This window comes from Aulonocara stuartgranti (assembly GCF_965226115.1).
Source record: "Aulonocara stuartgranti genome assembly, chromosome: 2".
In the NCBI taxonomy this organism is placed as follows: Eukaryota; Metazoa; Chordata; class Actinopteri; order Cichliformes; family Cichlidae; genus Aulonocara; species Aulonocara stuartgranti.
Window position 1 is genome coordinate 23,866,396 of NC_138940.1, and position 20,968 is coordinate 23,887,363.

The 20,968-nt window shown below is 42.1% G+C and overlaps 3 protein-coding genes across 12 annotated transcripts in view; 2 read left to right on the plus strand and 1 right to left on the minus strand.

The window, feature by feature from the left end:
- Positions 1-9,591, plus strand: part of arhgef9a (Cdc42 guanine nucleotide exchange factor (GEF) 9a) — a 43,470-nt gene extending 33,879 nt beyond the window's left edge. For 8 of the 9 annotated variants that reach the window (XM_082548292.1, XM_082548293.1, XM_082548296.1 and 5 more), the window contains 4 exons: positions 278-409; positions 2,304-2,547; positions 4,930-4,998; positions 9,298-9,591. In XM_082548292.1, the coding sequence (XP_082404418.1) occupies positions 278-409; positions 2,304-2,547; positions 4,930-4,998; positions 9,298-9,473 (621 nt within the window). In that variant the 3' untranslated portion in view covers positions 9,474-9,591. Of the gene's footprint in view, positions 1-277; positions 410-2,303; positions 2,548-4,929; positions 5,022-9,297 lie in introns of all 9 variants that reach the window. The other variant, XM_082548295.1, reaches the window with a different exon arrangement.
- A 4,856-nt stretch (positions 9,592-14,447) lies between these two features.
- Positions 14,448-18,802, minus strand: asb12a (ankyrin repeat and SOCS box-containing 12a). Of its 2 annotated transcripts, none has more exons than XM_082548370.1 (4): positions 18,248-18,802; positions 17,723-18,046; positions 16,421-16,949; positions 14,448-15,720 (listed from the first exon to the last, which is right to left on the minus strand). In XM_082548370.1, exons 2-4 carry the CDS (start codon positions 18,005-18,007, stop codon positions 15,575-15,577), a joined length of 960 nt encoding a protein of 319 aa, XP_082404496.1. In that variant the 5' UTR covers positions 18,008-18,046; positions 18,248-18,802; the 3' UTR covers positions 14,448-15,574. The 2 variants fall into 2 exon arrangements, with proteins under 2 accessions (XP_082404496.1, XP_082404495.1); XM_082548369.1 differs by having other exon boundaries at positions 18,243-18,802.
- Positions 18,803-18,944: 142 nt separating this feature from the next.
- On the plus strand, positions 18,945-20,928 carry LOC309715352 (uncharacterized protein). The gene is made up of 3 exons (XM_082548402.1): positions 18,945-20,243; positions 20,334-20,478; positions 20,588-20,928. Exons 1-3 carry the CDS (start codon positions 19,956-19,958, stop codon positions 20,716-20,718), a joined length of 564 nt encoding a protein of 187 aa, XP_082404528.1. The 5' UTR covers positions 18,945-19,955; the 3' UTR covers positions 20,719-20,928.
- Positions 20,929-20,968: the final 40 nt, after the last annotated feature.

A 20,968-nucleotide genomic window follows, 5' to 3' on the forward strand; every position in this document is an offset into this window, starting at 1 on the left:
AGATTGGTTGGTTTCAAGCACTCCCCCTTCCTAACCTGGAGAGACATTTAGATGTTTCAGCCTGTAAAAAACGTTCCATAATTCCGATTTATCCCTGATGACATGATTATGACATTATCAGGTTTAATTTCCAAGACTTCTTTGTGAACCACAAAATATATTATGTAACTGTTTCCACAGGCTGAGTGCGACTAACGGTGATGAGTAAATAAATTTTTGCTGTAGCAGGAGTATTCTTTTCATTCGTTAACTCTTTAACTGTTGTGTTTATGTCTAGGGGGATGATATATTGGACAGGAGCTCAGAGCTCATCTACACTGGGGAGTTGTCATGGATCTATCAGCCGTATGGACGCAGCCAGCAGCGAGTCTTCTTCCTCTTTGATCACCAGCTGGTCCTCTGTAAGAAGGTAAGGCTGTGTCTCTCTTCAACGTCTTCCCTTTATTTAAAGACTTTATTGAGTGAAAACATGCTTGGAAGCTAAAATGTAGCCTCCACTCGTGTTCTTGGAAGTTGCAAGATCACATGGCTGGTGACAGAGACGCTTGAAGACAATGTGAATTCTTACAACCTGAAAACAGATTATATAATGCTGCATGAGACGCACCAGCCCTCGCTGAAGATGCGTTCAAATCCTCAGTGCCTTTCACAAAATGGAGCTTTGGTAGTTTAGGCTCTAATGCACCAAGGCTGTGCTCGCCTGTCAGACGAATGTTCACGCCTGGATTGACTCAATACACGCACAGAGATACAGACACAAATGCAGGCAGACACTTAGACACAAACACACACAGAGGCTGAAAAACTACATCACGAACACACACGTGTGGAAGCAGAGGAACAATAGTTTTATCACTACACAGACAAACACACACACAAAACAAAAAACAAAGACTTGGAGTTATATTGTCTTTCCACGCACACACACGCCCTCCCCTGACTTGTCACATTTGAACATCTATGGCACCAGAAATGAACTCAGGTGTGTCCTCAGACCTCTCTGTGTGCCTGCTGTTCTGGTCCACTAACAAAAATCTGCTCCGAGTCATTCTACATTATAAATTCCAGTCTTTGTTTTTATTCTTGCTTATCCAGCATCCTCAGTGCTACATATGTATCGGCTCCTAAGAGCCCTCGAGATGCGTGAGGAGCACATTACATGTTGCCTGCCTTCTTTTCCTCTCATCTCTTCCTTATCAGCACAAAGATGCACATTTGCCTCTGCATGCTTATTAAAAGACGCCCCGATCCTTTCTTTGTACCTTCGTCGACCTCGCAGCGTAACGGGATGTTCATTTCCTCCTGAGGGAGGGGTCGCGGCGAAGAATTTTTCACGTGGCCATCTTGTTCCTGCAAATGATGAAAGTTAGAAGGGTTACAGTTATTGTGCTGTGTGCGCGCGTGGAGAGCTGAAATGCAAAGCAATAACAATGTCAGTCAATACTCATTCATTAGTTGTGTTTGTGTCTTTTGCAGTATGTGTTTTATAGCTGCTGGTGTGTTGGGCTCAGGTACTCAAAAATCATGTTGCTCAGAAATTAATAGATAGAAAGTTGAAATTTCAGAACATAAATTTTGAACCTTTAACTGAAATTTCTTCTTACTAAAAAGGACATATTCCATGACCTGACATACACCAAAAAAAGCCCTTTTCACAATTTACAACAGAATTTTCAGTTTTACACAGTAAAAAAAAATATGATATTTTCTATGAATTCACATGAGATGTATTTTTTAAATTTCAGGTTCTTTTATTTCTTTATTTCCTTTACAGTGTAAACCCAATGGGCCGTCCTGAAACATTTCTGATTTAATAAAATTTTCTTTTCATGCGAAAAAACAAAGATATTGCTAAAATTAAGCTTTTTCATCTTAAGATAGCTCAGGAATTACATTTATAGTTGAACGTCTTCATGTGCTTAGTAAATGGACATTTTTTAAAAAGTTACTAGGCACTGTTATCAGGCGTTATTAGGCACCTTCACTGATGTGGCCCATTTAATATGAAATTACACTGGATGCACCCTGTGATGTTAGATGAGTTTGAGACCCCTGCTATACAAATATTCGATTCATGGCGGTGTCATTTTACAGTCATTCGTCTGGTTTTAGTGTGTATCTGATAATCTAGTGCCATGCGTCCTTTTTTGTGATATTAGGCAAAGAACTGAAAAATAGGGCTGTTTTCTGCAGCGTGTGAGTGAAAGGTGTCACGTAAGGCAGACTCTCGAGATACCGTGTTTGTCGGCTCCTCTAAGATTCAGCACACACACAATGACAAAAATCTATCTGCTCTTCACCAGGATCTGATACGCCGGGACATCCTGTACTATAAGGGCCGCATTGACATGGATCGCTACGAGGTGCGGGACACTATAGACGGGCGTGACGAAGACTTCAACGTTAGTGTGAAGAATGCCTTTAAATTGTGCAACAAAGACAGCGAGGAGATCCACATCTTCCTGGCCAAGAAGCCAGAGGAGAAGATCCGCTGGCTCAGGGCCTTCGCCGAGGAGAGGAAGATGGTGCAGGAGGATGAGAAAATTGGTTAGTCACACACCGCTCTACACCTCCCTGTTTGAAAACTATTAGTTTTGTTCACAAAATGCTGGAACTTCAGTTTATTCTTTTGTATATTTATCACATTTACATAGATGAGATCGTCAAGCACATTTTAATATTTTACTAAGAAAACCTGAGTAAATCCCGAGTTTTTAAATGGTGATTTCATTCATTAAGGGAAAAAAGCTATGCCAGTCTACCTGGCCCTGTGTGAAAAAGTAATTACAAAGCCATTTCTAAGGCTTTGGGACTCCAGCGAACCATGGTGAGAACTAATATTCAGAAAGCGGTGACAGTGGTGAACCTTCCCAGGAGTGACTGCCCTACCAAAATTACTCCAAGGATGGATGCATTAGCGGCTCATCCAGGAGGTCACAACAGAACCCAGAACAACATCAAAAAGAACTGCAGGCCTCACTCGTCTCAGTTAAGGTCAGCATTCATGATTCAACAATAAGAAAGAGGCTCGGCAAAATGTTCAAGGCGAAAACCACTGCTGACCAAAAAGATCACAAAATCTTCTGTTGCATTTGCCAGAAACCATCTTGATGATCCATAAAACTGGGAAATATCTTCAAAAGCGGAACTTTTTGGAAAGTTTGAGCCCCATTGCATCTGGCAAGGAGCTAACAAGGACATCGTACCAACAGTCAAACATGGTGGTGGTAGTGTGATGGTCTGGAGCTGCTTTGCGATCGTGGCTCAAGAGTTGGGAGTTCACCTTGTAATCGGAAGGTTGCCGGTTCGAGCCCCGGCTCGGACAGTCTAAGTTGTTGTGTCCTTGGGCAAGACACTTCACCCGTTGCCTACTGGTGATGGTCAGAGGGCCCGGTGGCGCCAGTGTCCGGCAGCCTCGCCTCTGTCAGTGCGCCCCAGGGTGGCTGTGGCTACAATGTAGCTGCCATCACCTGTGTGTGAATGGGTGGATGACTGGATGTGTAAAGCGCTTTGGGGTCCTTAGGGACTAGTAAAGCACTATACAAATACAGGCCATTTACCTTTGCTGCTTCAGGACCTGAATGACCTGCCGTAATTGATGAAACCATAAATTCTTCTCTCTACCAGAAAATCCTGAAGGAGAATGTCTGGCCATCAGTTCATGCCTTGAAGCTCAATAGCACTTAAGCTATGCACCAGGACAATGATCCAAAAACACACCAGCAGGTCCACTTCTGAAAACACAAAAATTAAGGTTGTGGAGTGGCCTAATCACTTCAGCCTGATTGAGATGCTTTGGCATGACCATTCATGCTTGAAACCCTCCCCTGTGGCTGGATTAAAACAATTTTGCAAAGAAGAATGGGCCAAAATTCCTCCACAGTGATGTGAAAGAGTCATTACCAGTTATTGCAAGCACGTTATTACAGTTCTTGCTGCCAAGGGTCACACGGTCAATTATTAGGTTTAGGGGGAACTACTTTTTCACACAGGGCCAAGTAGGCTTTCGATACTTTTTTCCCTTAATAGATGAAATGCTCATTTAAACACTGCATTTGGTATTTACTCTGGTTATTTTTGTCTAATATTAAAATTTCCCTGATTATCTGAAAGATGAAAGTGTGACAAATATGCAAAAAAATAAGAAAGAAAATAAGAAAGGGGCAAATACTTTGCTGGAATTCACTGCAAAAAACATGAGCTAACATCAAAGGGACAGTTCACCCAAAAAGTTACATTTTTTCTTCCTCGGCCATTTAACCATTTAGATCGTTTCAGTGCAAGTTGTCTAGTTTTAAAAATACAAGTTTTAGAACTATCTGCGCTCACTTGAATTGAATGGAGATGCAGGTAATCAAACAATTTTTGAAAACATTGCAGCAGCGCCCCTTCCTAGAAATCATGACCTGCATAGCCCACAATGTCTACAAACCTTGTTGTCAGCAGTTTCATGTGCGACCTGTTCTTTCCAACCAAAAGGAGCGTGGTTGTAGGTAACGTTACAGTTCAGCAGATGCAGACATCAGTGTTGTTTTCTTGTCACAAGCATGAGCCTCTTGTGATGGTTACAGGGCCATTGCTGTCTGCAGGGTGATGCACCTTTTTTTATCTCTGAGGTTTATAGATTTTGAATCTGAAAGACCAAAGTGATAATTGGGCTTTTTCTCCGGCTGGCTGGGCTTTGATCAAAATGTAGCAGAAGGTGATAAACTACAAAGTGTTCTTCAGACTGGACAGGATTTTGTTTATTGCTGGGACTGAATGATGCTTCCTCTAGTTTCCACATACAGTAAAATTAGCACTCAGGAGCTCTGTGAATTCCAAATTAAAGAAGTTTTACTGTATTTTAAAGTTATTTAAATAAAACTTTTTTAATCTGCAGACCCTGTGTGAAACTTCTCTCCAGCACATAACGCTGTTGTCTTTTAGGTTTTGAGATCTCTGAGTACCAGAAGCGACAGGCAGCCATGACAGTGAGAAAAGTGACCAAACAGAAAGGTGAGGCAACAAGAAGATATCAGGTGATTTCCCTTTTTTTTTTTTCTTCGCTGGTGTGCTCTGTCTTCTCATCGCTGTTTACTCTTCCCTTTACCTGCTCTGTTTTTTTGCTTTCTACACCTTTTTTGACACATACTTTGTTTATGGATGGACCTAGACTAGCCTTGTAAGTCTAAGTAAGCTAGAAAAGTCACGAGCATTCACGCGTTCTCGCTATATTACTTCAGATGTATCTCCTTTTAAGTTAAATGTCTGTCAGCCTATACATGAGACTACGTTGAAGATATGACCTGATATGAGTTGTAAAGCAGCTGTTAAGCATCAATGAAAAGACAGAGGGCTGTTTGCATGAAGTATTGAGTTTAAAGGAGGATGCCGGTGTTCATGACATGTGGGTCCTGTGTCACGCTTGCCTTGAAAGTGATTTAAAATATCGCACAGAGCTTGAATTTTTCTTCTCTTACTGAGGAAAGGCCTCTTCCCACTGCACATGTTTCGCAGAAGGTGCCGAAAAACGTTTTATCACTTGTAATTCTAATGCTGAAACACTCAAAACCCTGTTTTAGATTTAAACAAACTGCTTGGTTTCTGAGCCAACTACTGTTTTGTCTATTTTTATTCAATGCAGACCTTTTATTTATTTGTTTATTCGAATAGGGACTACATAGCATGAACCATGTCGCACAGCACAGCATGGGCTAATAAGTTAATTTGCATTGCTAAGTATAGAATATAAGAACTTCAGGACTCATAACATAGCAAAGCACACACTGTAGTATAGTGAATTATTATCCAATTATTCGGGAACAGCAGGATTGATCCCTCTTTGAAGGAAAAGTGATCCTAATCCGGATCCAGTTTGAGTCCCCCTATACAAAAAATCCTGAAACCTGTTTTTTACAATTGAGGATATAGACTATATTGCCAAAAGTATTCACTCGTCTGTCTTCACACGCATATGAACATGAGTGACATCCCATTCTTAATCCGTGGAGTTTAATGCCGGTCCAACGTTAGCAGCTTTAACAGCTGGGAGGGCTTTCCACAAGGTTTAGAAGTGTTTATAGGAACTTTTGACCATTTTTCCAGGAGCTCATTTGTGTGGTTGGATAAAAAGGCCTCCACCCTAATTCATCCCAAAGATGTTCTTTCAAGTTGAGATCGGGACTCTGTGCAGGCCAGTCAAGTTCTTCCACACCAAACTCGCTCATGCCTGTTCACTGGTGCACAGTCATGTTGGACTACGTTAAGAGTTCCTACGGGTTCAAGCCCAACTCCTGAAAAACAACCCCACACCACAATATCACGCCCACCAAACTTTATACATGGCACAATGCAGTCAGACATGCACTGTTCTCCTGGCAACCACCAAACCCAGACTCGTCCATCGGATTGCCAGACCAAGAAGCGTGATTTGTCTCTCCAGAGAACTGATCGAGCTCTCTAGAGTCCAGTGGTGGTGTGCTTTACACCACTGCATGTGACGCATCAGCTGCTCGACCATGGAAACCCATTCCATGAAGCAATCTACGCACTGATCTTGATCTGAAGGCTACATGAACTTTGGAGGTCTGTAGCGATTGACTCTGCAGAAAGTTGGCGACTTCTACCCACATCAACATCAAGTGACCCCGCTCTGTGATCTTACGTGGCCTACTACTTCGCTTCCACTTTGTCATAATAACACAAACAGTTAACTGTGGAATATTTAGAAGTGGGGAAATTTCACGATTGGACTTGTTGCACAGGTGGCATCCTATCATGGTACCACGGTGGAATTCACCAAGCTCCTGAGAGCGACACATTCTTTCACAAATATTTGTAGAAGCAGTCTGCATGCTTAGGTGCTGGATTTTATACACCCGTGACCATTAACGTGATTGGAACACCTTAGTTCAATGATCTGGATGGGTGAGTGAATACTTTTGGCAATATAGTGTATATAACAGTGCCTCACCAATCCTACTAGATGCTTCACATGTTGCTGATCCCAAAGCTCATACTGGAACTACAAGGGCAACCTGATTACGTAATTTTTATGTATGAGTAAAAGTATTATTAGAAAATCTAATAAAATGATCAAAACTTAGCTTATTTGATTTCTTTTGTTTGATAGGGTGAGCTTCCCTACTTCCTATCCACACTTTTATATCATCACAGAGGGACTTGATTGCAGTAGATGCTGCATGTGACCGAGAGGTTATACAATAGCTTAAATATGCAAAGCCTGCAGAGTGTAGCATTGGAATAACAGACTGGGTATTCACAGTATTCACAAAATGTAATGAGAAGAATCATCAGAATTCTTTTTTTAAGGAATGGACACACAAGCTTGCAGTGATTTTTAAAATACATGGCTTGATTTAAAGTTTTTGCATACAAAACATGTTTTGTTCCCCAGACACAATACATATGTGTGTAAATTAGTCAAACTTATCCCATTCTTTACATACTAGCATGTGTGGAGTCACTGCAGCCTCTACTGACAACCATGTGAGACTCACGAATCTCCTCCTTCTAAAAGTACGTGTTTTGATAGTGAACGACTAAAGCATTTTGAAATCATGTGATTTTTTTTGATTCATCCTATATTTACCGAAAGGATTGTTGAAATGCAAACAGTGACATCCAATTGATTTTAATGATCAGACATTATTGTCTGTCTCATGCAATTTTATAAGACAAATGCTGCATTCAGTGGGAATTGGCCATGAGAGTGGTTGTTGGTGCTTTTGGTGCAAACAGAAACAAAACAATAGCTGTTTTGGTGAACACTGAACGCTGTGATATCTCGTAACATGTTCCACAGTTGGTCATGATTTATAATAAAATAGGGAGATTATGCCTTTTCTTCTAATTTACAGATTGAAAGTGTTCTGTTTTAATGCTACATATGTGACATTAAAAATCTATGACACATGTGTGGTATCAAAAACTGCATAGAGACCTACACTTGCCACTTATCTCGGTAAAAGAAGGAAGACGTTGAACAAGTTATTCAGAATGATAATTCTCGACGAAGCATCGGCGACAAAGCACCCACATGTCCAAACTGCCGGTATCATCCTTTACTATTTAGCCATTTTAGTGCTAGGCTAGATGTTTGTACATTTACCATTACTGATGTTCTTGCCAGTTTCACAATAAGCATGACCATCCATTAAGGTATTAATGAACTAATGACCACTGCTGGAATGTTCTCTCTGACATTAGGAACCCAGTAGATGTCTGTCAGAAGTAAATGTTGTCTGTTTCTAAGTGCTATATGTGTACATTGGCTGGCACAAGGTGAAGTACTCTCTTGAATTTCAGATTCATTTATAGATTTCATCTTGAGAAAGAGGGCCATGTTGTATGGACATGGTTTGAAAATGATAAAGGTATATGCATTAGAGTTCTCCTTAGAGCTAGCACAATAAGATGCCATGGCAACTGCTAAGCAGCATTGGGAGGTGTTGTGTCTAACGTTGGCATTGGAGCATGCGGTCACTGTCCAATCTGTTTACAAGCATTATGCTGTCTATAAACAGATAAACAGGTTCCACTAACACAAAGAGATCGAACCCTTCTAACTGCTAAAACAGTGTCTGGCCAAAAACAAAAGACACTGTTTCTCATCTTCTCATATTCTTTTCCTAAGATGCCATGGCAACTTTTGAATATTTCATCTCCAAATATCGATTGTATTTAATAATGACAGTAGCATAGTTGTGATGCTTGTAGACTGTAGCTCGACGACATTGTAGACTGTAGTTAAATGCATATTAACAGCTTTCTGTTGGCTCTATTTTCGCCACTCTTGTGTTCTCAAGTGTCGAGGGTGCTATTCAAACAAACGTGCTGTTAACAAACATGGTGGAACAGCGCCCCTTTGTCCAAATGCTCGATTTCATCGGCGTATCAGTTGTAATCTGCTGCTTCTCTTGTTTGCCCGCCACAGAGTTTGATTGAATAGCATCCTTAGTCTCCCTTGTGTCATTGCTAGAGCTGAATCTCCCAATTCAGCTTTCATCATATATTCATCATATTTTCGGGATTAATATGCAGGAATGTTAACAGTGAAGACCCATTTTGTATGTCTATGTGCCTGTTTTTGTGGAAGCATGACTTGATGTTGTGTTGTTGTGCCTGTTCCAGATGCAGTACTGATAACGTTTCCTCTTTGCTATCTGCCTCCCTCCTTCTTCTTTTTTTCTCTTTTGCTTTGTGCCCTGCACTGCCTCCTTGTCCCCTCTCCCTCCCCCACAAAACCTTCTTGCTCTTTTTTTTGTTTTGTTTTTTTGGCGCCTGCCTTCCCAGGTGTAAACAGGTGCACGCCCCCTTCATACCCGCCCCCACAGGACCCCCTCAGTGTGGGGCAGTATGAGGTAACGGAGGACATGGCACAAGGAGAGGTTTTTGAATTCAGTCAATCCAAAAGAGGCCAGGCTCCTTTCTGGCAGAATTTTAGTAGATTAGCTCCATTTAAGAAATAGAGATACACAGACTCTTCCGATGGACCAGCTATTTTTCTTAGAAGCACTAAACACTGGATGATCATGTCCCCCCTCCCCCCCCATGATGAAGAAAAAAAAAAAAAAAACAACACACAAACACGAGACTTTGAAGTTAAGGACCAATGTTAATATAGAGTGTGATTGGAAGCTGCGAGAGGACTGAAGACTTGGATTTAAAACAAAGAAAAAACATATAAAAAAATAAACACAACTTTACAGTTCATATATGTTAGTAACATTCTTAGTTATCATGCTTCTCCGGCTGAGTCAACTGTCACAAACTCTTCCCCCCTTTCTGGATAATCACGCCATCTGAATGTCCTGAAGTCATCGAGATTGTTACATGAGATCATTTTCAATCCATCTTCTGGATAGAAACACGAGGCCAAGCCAAGTCATTCCCAGTAGTATGATTGTGACCAAAACAAAAAAACTACAAAAAAAGCTGAGATCTTGCTGTGCTGCTATGAGAGATTGTTTGATGCATTCTTCTGAATGCGAGACGACGACCTCAGCCGATCGCCGCGGCCTGTGAAGGACTTGCCAAGCTCGGCTGTCAACCTCACCTCTGAGTTAGCTCCATCCTGCCACTGATCATGCACCCATCCAGCCATCTCTGCGCTGCTGATGTCTGCGTCTGGACCTCCTCCTCGCACTCAGAGCTTCATTCTCTTCTCTGTAGCAGCTTGCATATAATAGCCCCCTCCTCTCTCTTTCTTTTCACAGTCTGACATTAGGTGTTCCCTTCCTTCTCCACATCCCACTCGTCCTCTCTATCTCTCCATCCACCTGCTCTGCCTCTGTGAGTCAGTGGCTCTCAGAGGAAGAGTTTCACTCTTTTGTAAACCTGCCATTGGCCGTGATGTGATGATGGGTCAGGGAACAAATCAATAGGCGGAACATCAATAGTATATTTACATCCGTTCACCAACCACTCGTGACAGGGTATTCATGTCCGATCGCGCTGAGGGGGTGTGTGCGCGCGCTGGATTTGGCAGTGAGCTTAGATGAAGCAGCTGGGAGCAGGAGATAGGCCGGCAACGGTCCGCCTGCCTTGTGCCACAGCCCCTCTCCCATCCCGCCCTCCCTAGAGACCACCCCTGTAGCACTGTGCTGGCACCTGGGTGGAAAAGAGAGAAAAAAGCACAGCCTACCTCCAGAAAACGAGCGGTAAAAGTGAAGTTGTGATGCATTGGCCAAAAGAATAACATGTCAGCTGTCAAAGAAAAGACTTCGGTTGATTATTTTGTGTCACTCCCACTGTAAAAAAGCACAGCACGTACTCCCGTTTTGAGTATGAGCGATACAAATATCAACACGTCAGTGTGACCAATAAGTAAGAAGCCCATCCAGTATTCAAGGGGGTGGGGGGTGTCTAAAAAAGTGATAATGATTTGTGAAGTGGACCAAAACTAACTGGGGAAACAAAAAAGTCCACCGCAGCAGCGCAAGTCGATACCGTATACGGAGGTAGAAAGGCGAATTTAATCTGTAGCATGCAGGTTTCCTCTGACACATTCATACATCTCTATAGACTCCAGCTCCAAACCTCTGCTTTCTGCCTCACCCCTCCTCACGTTGCCCCACTCCCCCCAGATCTGGCAGTTAGCTCCAGCTCTGCTTAAGTGATTTCCAAAGGACTGTGGCGTGATCAGATTGGTTTTGTTTAATCAACAAAAACGTGTGTGAAGCCGTGGTCTGCGAGAGATCCTAGCATTATAGAGTCCTTCAGCAGTAAAAGAGAAGATCTGAGGAAGTGAAGAGGAAAATCTTACATGCATCGTGAAGACGTATTCTTTTTTTCCCCACACTTGGAATGTAAGTGAAACATCTGTCCACGGTTTGTGACCACGTTTTGACCTCAGACACAGGAGTACATTTTGTGTTGAATTATATCACCAGATGGACAGTACATATACAGTTTGACAATTTGTGCAATGTGATATATCATTCTATATCTATCACTATTCACTACAGCGTGATATGAAAGAGTTATATTGTTCTATGTCATTTGTTTGCCTTCTTATAGGCCTTATAACCTGTTGGAGAAAAAACAGACCTTACAATTGCTTTGTATGTTGTAATTTATGTTTTGTTTCAGTAAAGGAAGTTGAGAAATTGGGTGAGTTGGCTGCTGGTGTCTGTAGAGATGGCTCCCAGTGAGATTGTTTTGGAAGATAGTTCTCCTGGCTGGGACGGCAAAAAAAGATATGGTTCCTAGGCTATCGTAACCTCAGGTCCCTTGTTATGGCCCGCTCTGCCTACCTTCCCTGCTCCCTCCAACTCCCTGCTTAACACTACCACCAGTACCAACATACAGATACAAGCATGCAGGCAAACGCACACACTAATAATCATGCTTACTTGCTGGCCCGTTCTGCTGCGGAGAGGAGAGATGCTATCTAACAGTGCCTTCCAGCATTCCACTAGTGATTATCTATTCAGTTTCACAGGCAGATTTGAATTAGTCATGTATTTTCCCTTCAGTGCATCTCTCACTCTCTCTTCCGTTCTGTTCCCACAACCCCCGCCCCTTCCCTCATGCACACTGGGAATTCCTCGTTCCCCAGTGCACGAGAGCCGCTCGGACAGAAACTTAGGCTACGTTCACACTGCAGGTCTTAATGCTCAATTCCGATTTTTTGATCAAATCCGATTTTTTTTGTCTGCTCGTTCACACTACAAATAAAATGCGACAGCAAACGCGCTCTAGTGTGAACCCTCAAAGCGGCCGCATGCACAAAAGAAGACGTCACACACAACGCGCTCTGTTTAGACCCAGAGCAAACAATATTGTTTGACTGTTTCAGACTTTACGTTTCCCATTTTTGCTTTAAGTTATAAAGTTATTTTGTTATTTACATTTGGCCTAATAATTATCCTTATTGCTGTTTTAGAGAGGAGCGGTGCTTCAAAGGATAGTTAAAGACTTCTGTCAGAATCTGCAGATTATACAGTACTAATAAAACGTTCACATTTCTCCAACGTTGTCTTCCCAACAGTTTCACTGACATCTACACTGGATGGCCAGGAAGCGTTCGCGATGTCTTCTCGGGCGCTGATAATTGGTGTCTGTCTTGTGTCAGTGACATAAAAGACAGATTTAATGCGACATGACCATTTAATTAATGACCATTCAGCAGTCGCTTTCTAAAACATCGGATATGTATCGGATTCAGTACCACATACGAAAGTGACCCAGATCGGATTTGAAAATATCGGATTTGTGCCGTTCACACTGTCATACCATGATCGGATATGGGTCGCATAGGGTCAAAAAAGTCGGATTTGATGTGCTTTAGCCTGCAGTGTGAACGTAGCCTTAGAGGTCAGGCCACTTTTTCCATATAAGTAGATACTGTGCTGTTTGACTGCGACCCATTTAAAAATTGAAAGACGACTCATTTTCATATATTATCGCACATTTACATAGGAGCAGTTTTATTGCACATTAGAAATGTATTCCAATTTCAGATGTTTAGAAACATCGACTTCTTTTATTGTGTATTTAACACGCTGAAAAACAGTTTAATTTGAATATATAGTAGGAAGCAGATTTCCATTGGTCAACTTAGGTTCGCGTGTCGATCTATATTATTAAAAGTGAGTTATGAATCAAGAGTCATCTATTTTACCTTTATCAGCTACACACTGTAAATACTGTAAAAAGAACAGATCATATATTTGGATATCGGTATTTTGCGTTGGAGACGAATGTTGTTCCAGTTCTAGCGTGCGGTAGATCTCAGTACCAGGTAATTGCATGCTTGTGGCATCCAATATTTTGCATGAGACTTAAGGCAACACTTAACGAGATCATTTAGTTTTGTTTAACTTCCAATTGAATCTTCTTTTCTTTTTTTTCCCCCCGGCAACACAGAACCATTCATTTGTGTGTACCCATACCATCTCACTAAAGGGAGTTCTTTTCTCTGTCCACCTGTCTCCTGCTCACTTGGCATTACAGGTTGTAGCTTCTGTTTTTTGTATTACTATTATTACTATTATTATTATTTATTGACACATAAGAGGGGAACATCTTTTCCTGAATAAAACACTGAACTGCTGATAGGGAAAATCAAAGGCACTGATGTTCTCTTAGCCCAGATATGATGGGTACTATAAACTCTAGCATCGTTTTAAACCCACACTGCTATGCTACAGACTGCTGGTTAATATTTTTTTCCTAAATATATGACTTTTTTTGGTTTGTTTTATTTTTTTGTGGAGTGCCATTATGTGCAGAGGCAAAACGGGTAATCATTTTTCTACGACAACAGTGAACCAAATATGAGTTAGCACTGATCTTGGGTGTTTGTGTATAGATTTAGAGCTGAATAAATTCGAAACCTCTTGGGACGGGCTAAAAATAAACATAATCCTGAAGAGACACACACACAGTATTTCACAGCTGTTCATATCACACTCTTGTTCCTTTTAAGTACAATGACTTGACATTACAAAGCAGTTCCTCGCTTGTATTTATTGACAGCAGTATTAAACAGTACCATTTTGGCCACATGGTTTCAATGATGTATATACGCTGGTTTGAGTTTTCTTATAAAGCTATCAATCTGACCTTGTGCTCCGAGCTGAGAGGATAGCCTTCTGTGCAAATTTATTTCTGTTTTTTCGCTTTCTCTTTCCAGTCATATAACTAAGGCCAAGTTAGTTGAATGCATCAGAAGTTGCACAGATTTATGTAATTCCTTCTAGTCCAGGGTGAGCCAGTAGACGCGTTCACTCACAGTTAGCATAGCAACATCTTCAGTAGGAACTCCTTGGAGTCGGTTATGCAGTCCTGTGCTGTTCCAGAATAGTCAGGGTAAAAGTCTTCAATGAGCCATATGCCGATGTTGGTGTTCAATGGCAACAAACAGAAGACTGACATCCCACATTTGGACACTATTCATTGTATATTACCATCTGGTTTCAGGGTTTGGTTTGGGAGGGGGGGGTGTTTGGATTTTTTTTTTTTTCTCAAGTGAAAAATGTACTCACAGAATCCATATCCTTTGTCATCATATGCAAACATTTGTCATTTTCTTTCTTGCTGGCTTTTGAGTTTGATTATTTGTTGTAGAGATGAAAAACCTGAAAAATAATGCCTATTCAATCCAGAAACTGTGAATGGGAGAGTGGAAATGTCAACTGTATGTACATTATATGTTTTGATGTAATCAGAAGCACTGGGAATATGTTGTACTTTGCTGTAAAAAAAAATCAATCCATATCTGATATAGCTGTACTTTTTGTTGAAAATAAAACTACAGAACTGCGGGGGGGAGGGTTCGAGGCATCAGTCTGTGAGTGAGAGCATTGTGCTGGCCTTCCTGTCGTGTGACATCATCTCCTGTTTGTTTGTAGGGCCCATTCCTAACAGTTGACACATTAACTCCAGGATATATTATGTACGATAAATAATATTACAGTGGTAATCACTAATCACACACACACACACAAAAGAAAACTTTTTTTTTTAAATCAACAAACTTCTAAACACTAAAATTGAATCCTGAAAATAATTATGCTCTAATCAATAAGTAATGAGCGTTATGGAAATATATTCTCCCAGCTGGAGGCACTGAAGTGGAGGCTTTTCATTCTGCTTCCTGGTGTTTTGAAGTCCAAAGACACAAGAATGTTTTTCAGGCAAGATCTAAGACATCCTGTTGTGGTGCAGACAGTGTGTGTGTGTGTGTCTGGATGTCTAAATAAGTAAGGTGACTACATGTGTCTGTGTAATGTTACCCGAGTGAAGGAGTGAGCCAAAGTGGATTTAGTGAGGTAATATCAGAATAACAATAGTGCCTGTGAGGAGCCTCAGATTTTGATATCCACAACGTATGGTGTTACTGTGGTCTCTAGTGGCCACTGATGTTGTTACACTTCCCAAAGATACAGTGGATTTTCCAACATGGAGCCCTCCTTTTGCTTCTAAAAGCTTCATAGACATGAAAGAAAATCATCTGACTTCACAGCTATAAACAATTGGGATGTAAAACAGTCCTTTAGCTTGTTCTGGTAAAAATTTAAAAAATGTATAAAAGAAAGAAAATTTTTAAAAAAGAAGAAAAGCATCACATGGCGTCTGAGGTTTCATGTTTCAAGTAATTTCTCAGGATCAGAGGAATGTCCAAGCTGTCAATTGCAGGCTCCTTGTTAGCAAAAGGGAGGTATCCTCTGATTGCCAGTCGAGCCTGTGACATCAGAGATTTGGGGCAAACTGTTGAAGAAACAGAAAACAACATTTGTATGCTGAGGTATTATAGCACCAACTCATAACAAAAGGCACTTTATGACAATTTAGGTAAAGACCCCACAGAGTATTAAAGGGAAAACCACAACCATCAGATGATCCCCTATGAGCGAGCGCATGGTGACTGTAGGAAGAAAAAACTTCCTTTGAACAGGAAGAAACCTCTGGCAGAACCGGGCTCAGGGAGGGGCAGCACTTCTGCCATGACTGGTTCGTGTAAAGAAGAAAGACGAGAGAATATAAAATTGAATGGCATGCAGCAGTGGTGTATAAACACATGTGAAATGTAAAGAGTAAAGAAGAAATCCTCATTGCATCACGGGACAGCCCCCTGCAGCCTGAGCCTATTACAGCATAACTAAGTGATGGTTGAAAGTCACCTGATCCATCCTTACTATAACCTTTATTAAAAAAAACCCAAAAGGAAAGTTTTGAGTCTAATCTCAAAAGCACAGAGGATGTTTGTCCCCTGAATTCAAACTGGGAGCTGGTTCCAGAGGCGAGGGGTCTGAAGGCTCTGTCTCCCATTCTACTTCAGAAACTCTAAGAACAATAAGTTAGGCTGCAGCGTGAAAGCAAAGCTCTATCATCATGGGGTCTGATCATTCAAGATTTTGTATGTGAGGAGAAGGATTTTAAATTAAATTCGGGTGTGACTCGCTCTCACCTCTCTCCTTGAGGAGAAGAAGCAGAGCTTCGTTCTGCTTAGTGGTTTTGTCAATGATGAGTGTCGGCAGATAGACGTCTGCTCCAAAGTCTATAAGAAGCTGAATGTACTCCACCCCACAGCCGTAGCGGAGACACACCTCCAAAACTGTCTTCGGCTGTTTGATCCTGGCCAACATTTTCTCATCTGTGCAGTTGTAGTTGGAATTTGCACCGTGAAGAAGGAGCAGTTTAAAGCAGTCCAAGTGTCCATACACAGCTGAGATGTAGAGGGGCCCTCTGCACGCTGTGGCGTTGGAGGCCCATTCGGGGACTTTGGGCTTCACATCTACCTCAGCTCCAAACCGAAGCAGCTCTCTGAGTATGTCGACGTCACCCTCTCGGGCAGCGGTCAGCACCGGGGAGCAGTTGTTGTACTGGCTGCCATTGGGATCTGCTCCAGCATTCAGCAGTGAAACTACACAGTCCAGATGTTTCCCACTGACAGCTGTGAACAGAGGCGTCTGGGCCTTCACGTCCAAGCTGTCAACCTGGATTCAGACATAAGAAACCAACAGGCTTTTTTAAAAGTAGAAACAAAGTTTGTTGATACAAGAAATTACGCCACTGATTTATCACCGCAAGTACTTTTCCCCTAAGTAAGTATCAAATACCGTCCTGTGTGCATGCGAGTAAGTGACTGGATCACAGTTTAACACCCTTCTAAGTGAAGGTATCATTTGCACAACCCAACATCCACATGTGTGCCACCGCAAGCTGTCACCTTTACTTCAGTACGATATGGTTAGCAGCTCTGTAGCTCACTGTTAAGTGAAATGCTGAACTGACAATGTTGACTCTGCTCTGCTGCTGTGGGAAATCTAACCCCCCAAGGCTACTGATTAGGCTTTGACTGAAGATAATCAATTCGTTCTGCAAATCTGTTGGTAGACATCTGCTGGCTTGTGCACTGAATGCACTGGAAACAAAGAGAAACAGATGCTCTGCAGAACTGAGACGTGCTGCGAAGTTGGACTGTGTTGGTCTTGTGACTCCTAGTAACTGCTTCCACACTGCACTTAAAAATTTGATCTATTGTTCGAATTTAAAAAATCATTACGCCAGCTTTAATGCCCAAATTGTAAAATGTAATGATGCAATATATTGTAATATCACACCTTGTTTTATTACTCTTCCCTTTGAACAAAATAAAAAGAAAGAAAATCCATGATGTCCAAGTCCAAAATGTCATTTTTGTTAATAAAAAAATGAAGGCAACTTGTTACACCCTCAACATTTCATCATCCTCTCTACAAAGTCTCACCTCTGCTCCGTGCCCCAGTAGCAGCTCCAGGCACCTCAGATGTCCCAGTGCAGCAGCAGTGCGCAAGGGAGTTACGGGGACCCCCCACCCACTTCGAGCATTGATAGACTTTCTGTAATCCTCCTGAGACAGAAGCTCTGAGAGCAGAGCTACATCGTCGCTGCTCACGGCGTTGTTCAGAGCCTGACTCTGCTCGCCGTCCTCATCCTCCTCCTTGGGCTGGAGCAGGGAGAAGATCTTAGAAATGTCCATCAAACTCATGTTGGCAGCTCGGCCCAGAACCATACTGGGACTCCAGGCTAGTTCAAGTTAAAACCCTTTCATCTGCAACAGCAGAGAAAGACCATAACACCATAACTTGTCTATCGGCTTATGTTTTGTTAAGACTCATTTTTTAACATCAGAATAGCAGAAACATGAAAGAATAAGGCTCACAAGCATACACCGCAATCACGAGATAAATCAGTTTGTGCCAACTGCAACTGCAGCAGTGTGGGATTTACACTGGGAAGACACCTACCTCACCTTGTTGCTTGTTGATGGTGTTTCCAACGGGATAAGTCGAAACCCTTTCAGAGCTCCAATAAAACACAAGTCACGTGAAGTAAAGGTCCTTGAGGAATGCCCAATGCTTCCACTGGTGCAACGAGTTGAGAAAAGTGCAGTGTGTGTATGTGTGTGCTTAAACTGACAAAGGTGCCAGAGCTCCTTTCTGGGGTGGGGCGGGGGGTGTTTGGGGGCTAATTTTAGGCCACAGATGGGCCTGACTAAACTTCCATTCTTGGAGACTTGAGTCTCATGTTTATAATTAGAAAGGTGATAGAGTTGTGACACTTAGCGATTGCCCAGTGTGACTTATCTCTGGGACATTGCTGTCTCTTTGCCACAGGTCAGCGTGTGTGGCATGTTAAGCTGGAAGGTGCTGCGCTTCTATATTTCTTTTCTAAGAAGAGTGGTTATTCTGCTGCATGTGTCCTGTCATCACCCCGCTTTGCCTGGTTCACACTGAGGGAGCCATTTTGGTGAGTGTCAGCTGTGTGACTGTCAGGGTCTTCAGAGAGGAAGCCAGTCAACTGTTACCCTGCCAAACCCACCCATGTCTTCATGCTGTCCCACGTTCAGAAGGGAGGCTCTGACACACAGCACTCTTTCAGCAGATGGCACAAGATACCAGATTCCTAGCATTGTTCAAACCCCACGAAGAGGTTTTAATTTATTTGAGCACAAAGAGCAATTAAATACAGACATGGAGAATTGGCTTTTAATGCAAACTTCAAGAACACGGACTGAAAAATGGCGCAATCTCTAAGCTGGAATAAAAATGCAATAAGAAATACAGTGGGCTTTTTTTTTACCACAGCCAAACTAATAACATCAGTGAGACAGTTTGAAAATAAACTATGCAGACCATGAAAGCAATGCGGTTGCTGGAAATGTTTAGTCCTTCACGTCACATTCCCTGCTGTGACATATCACATCAAAAAAGTATTGTGTCACTAAACTTGACTGTACTACTTTTATAATTTTTTACAATTAATACATTGCACACAAAATAGCACCAAATTTTAAACACAACAGTCCCATTTTTAAATTTCTTTTAAATAAACATATGTGTAACTAACTGCACAACATCGCTCTCTTTTTTAAAGTAAGAAGTTTCTTAATTTAAGTCTGTGAAGGTTCTCAGTCATCCAGGTCATCGTAGTCAAAGGAGCTTGCAAAGAAATTTAAGAAACTTCACCTAGCCCTTAATAAAACAATAATGTAATAATAATAATAACATCAAGAACAATAATGTTCTGTTTTATTAAAGTCTAGAAATAGTTTCTTAATTTAATTGAATTGAAAGAAAAGAAAAAAACTAAATATGCTTTATTGGTACCCTTTAAATTCCCCCGTCGACCGCCAGATGGAGGTAGTGGCGCAGTGATGGCAGGAAGTGCAGCTGTAGTAAAAACTAAAGAAGCGAGTGACGTGTTGGGAAAGCCACTTTCTTAATGAGCCGTGTGCCACGTTTTCAATTGTTTTACTAGGGCCTGGTTTAGCTAAACAACAACGATTGGTTTCGATACTCTGTTATCCCTCCCAAAAAATAAACACTTGGTGCCAACACTTAATTTAGCGCCATAAGCTAAACTTAGTCGAGGTTAATCGGTTGCGGTATTCATTTTCTTGAATGCCACTTTATCGTTTAAATAGATAGCAGTGAAGCTCTGCGTCTGTTTGGCACAGAATGGAAGAGGAGGAAGCGCTGAGAAACTACTGCAGAACAATGATTTCTCGTGTCCGGAACAAGCGCCAGTGCCCCCGGGAGCACAAACATGGAGGAGCCAAAAGGAGCAACTGGTCCGAAACTGAGAGACAAGTTGCATCAGCGCACAGAGGGAGTAACCTCCATGTTCTTGAACGCAACATAGACCCAGCCTCCCCTCATGTGGGTCAAGGTCCCGCTGTCCCACACGCCCCCTTTCAACTAGTTACGATGCTGAGGATCAAAACCTTGAAGGAGGAGATGAGACGGGTTATGAAACATCCTTGTGTGACTCTGTTTCGCCCTGTCTGGATGTCATTACGGCTGTTTCAGCCTTCATGTGCTCTTATTTGTTGACAGGCTGCAGAGGTGGAGCTGCACGGTCCCGCTGTGTGCAGCGTGTGCGCGCAGGAACAGGCTTCTCTGGCCTTGAAAACTTTTATCAGGAGGAAAAAGACACAACTGCAGATCCAAGCCCTAAAGTCCAGACTAAACACACGTTTGGGTAAGTGACTGTTAAGAGGTGATCATCTTAAGCTAACCCGCCAGCTTACATGCATGTCAGAGTAACTGATCACATCTGTTATCTGATTCTGGGTTTTTTTCTCTTATAGGATTGGACACTTTAGGGGGAGTTGGCACAGAATCTCTCAAAGCCCTCCAATGCCCCTCTCTGGATCTGAGAGGAACTACTTGGCAAAGATATGCAGGTCACAGCAACCTGGGTTTCCTTAGCAACCGCTAAGGAACGTGGAGTTGCCCTGGCAACAGATGAAATGAGGGGTTACCCTGACAAAAAAGCTACAGGAACTCATTTAGGAGACCTCGCTGTCCTTTTTCAGACAGATAGCTGCAGACATGACAGCTGCGGTATTAATGGAGCGAGGGACAGTGGCGTAAGTGCAGTCGAACATATTCTTGCCTCTTTATTTTCAAACACAGGCTAAACCCACCAACTTGCACTGCTCGGCAGCAGCTGTTTACATTCACACCCC

Coding starts and splice junctions, on each gene's coding strand:
- LOC309715352 (XM_082548402.1), top strand. CDS start 19,956: ATGGAAGAGGAGGAAGCGCTGAGAAACTACTGCAGAACAATGATTTCT. Junction 20,244..20,333: donor TGAAGGAGGAGATGAGACGG/GTTATGAAACAT, acceptor ATTTGTTGACAG/GCTGCAGAGGTGGAGCTGCA. Junction 20,479..20,587: donor CAGACTAAACACACGTTTGG/GTAAGTGACTGT, acceptor TTTCTCTTATAG/GATTGGACACTTTAGGGGGA.
- asb12a (XM_082548370.1), bottom strand. CDS start 18,007: ATGGTTCTGGGCCGAGCTGCCAACATGAGTTTGATGGACATTTCTAAG. Junction 16,950..17,722: donor TACTGGGGCACGGAGCAGAG/GTGAGACTTTGT, acceptor GTCTGAATCCAG/GTTGACAGCTTGGACGTGAA. Junction 15,721..16,420: donor TCTTCTCCTCAAGGAGAGAG/GTGAGAGCGAGT, acceptor TTTCTTCAACAG/TTTGCCCCAAATCTCTGATG.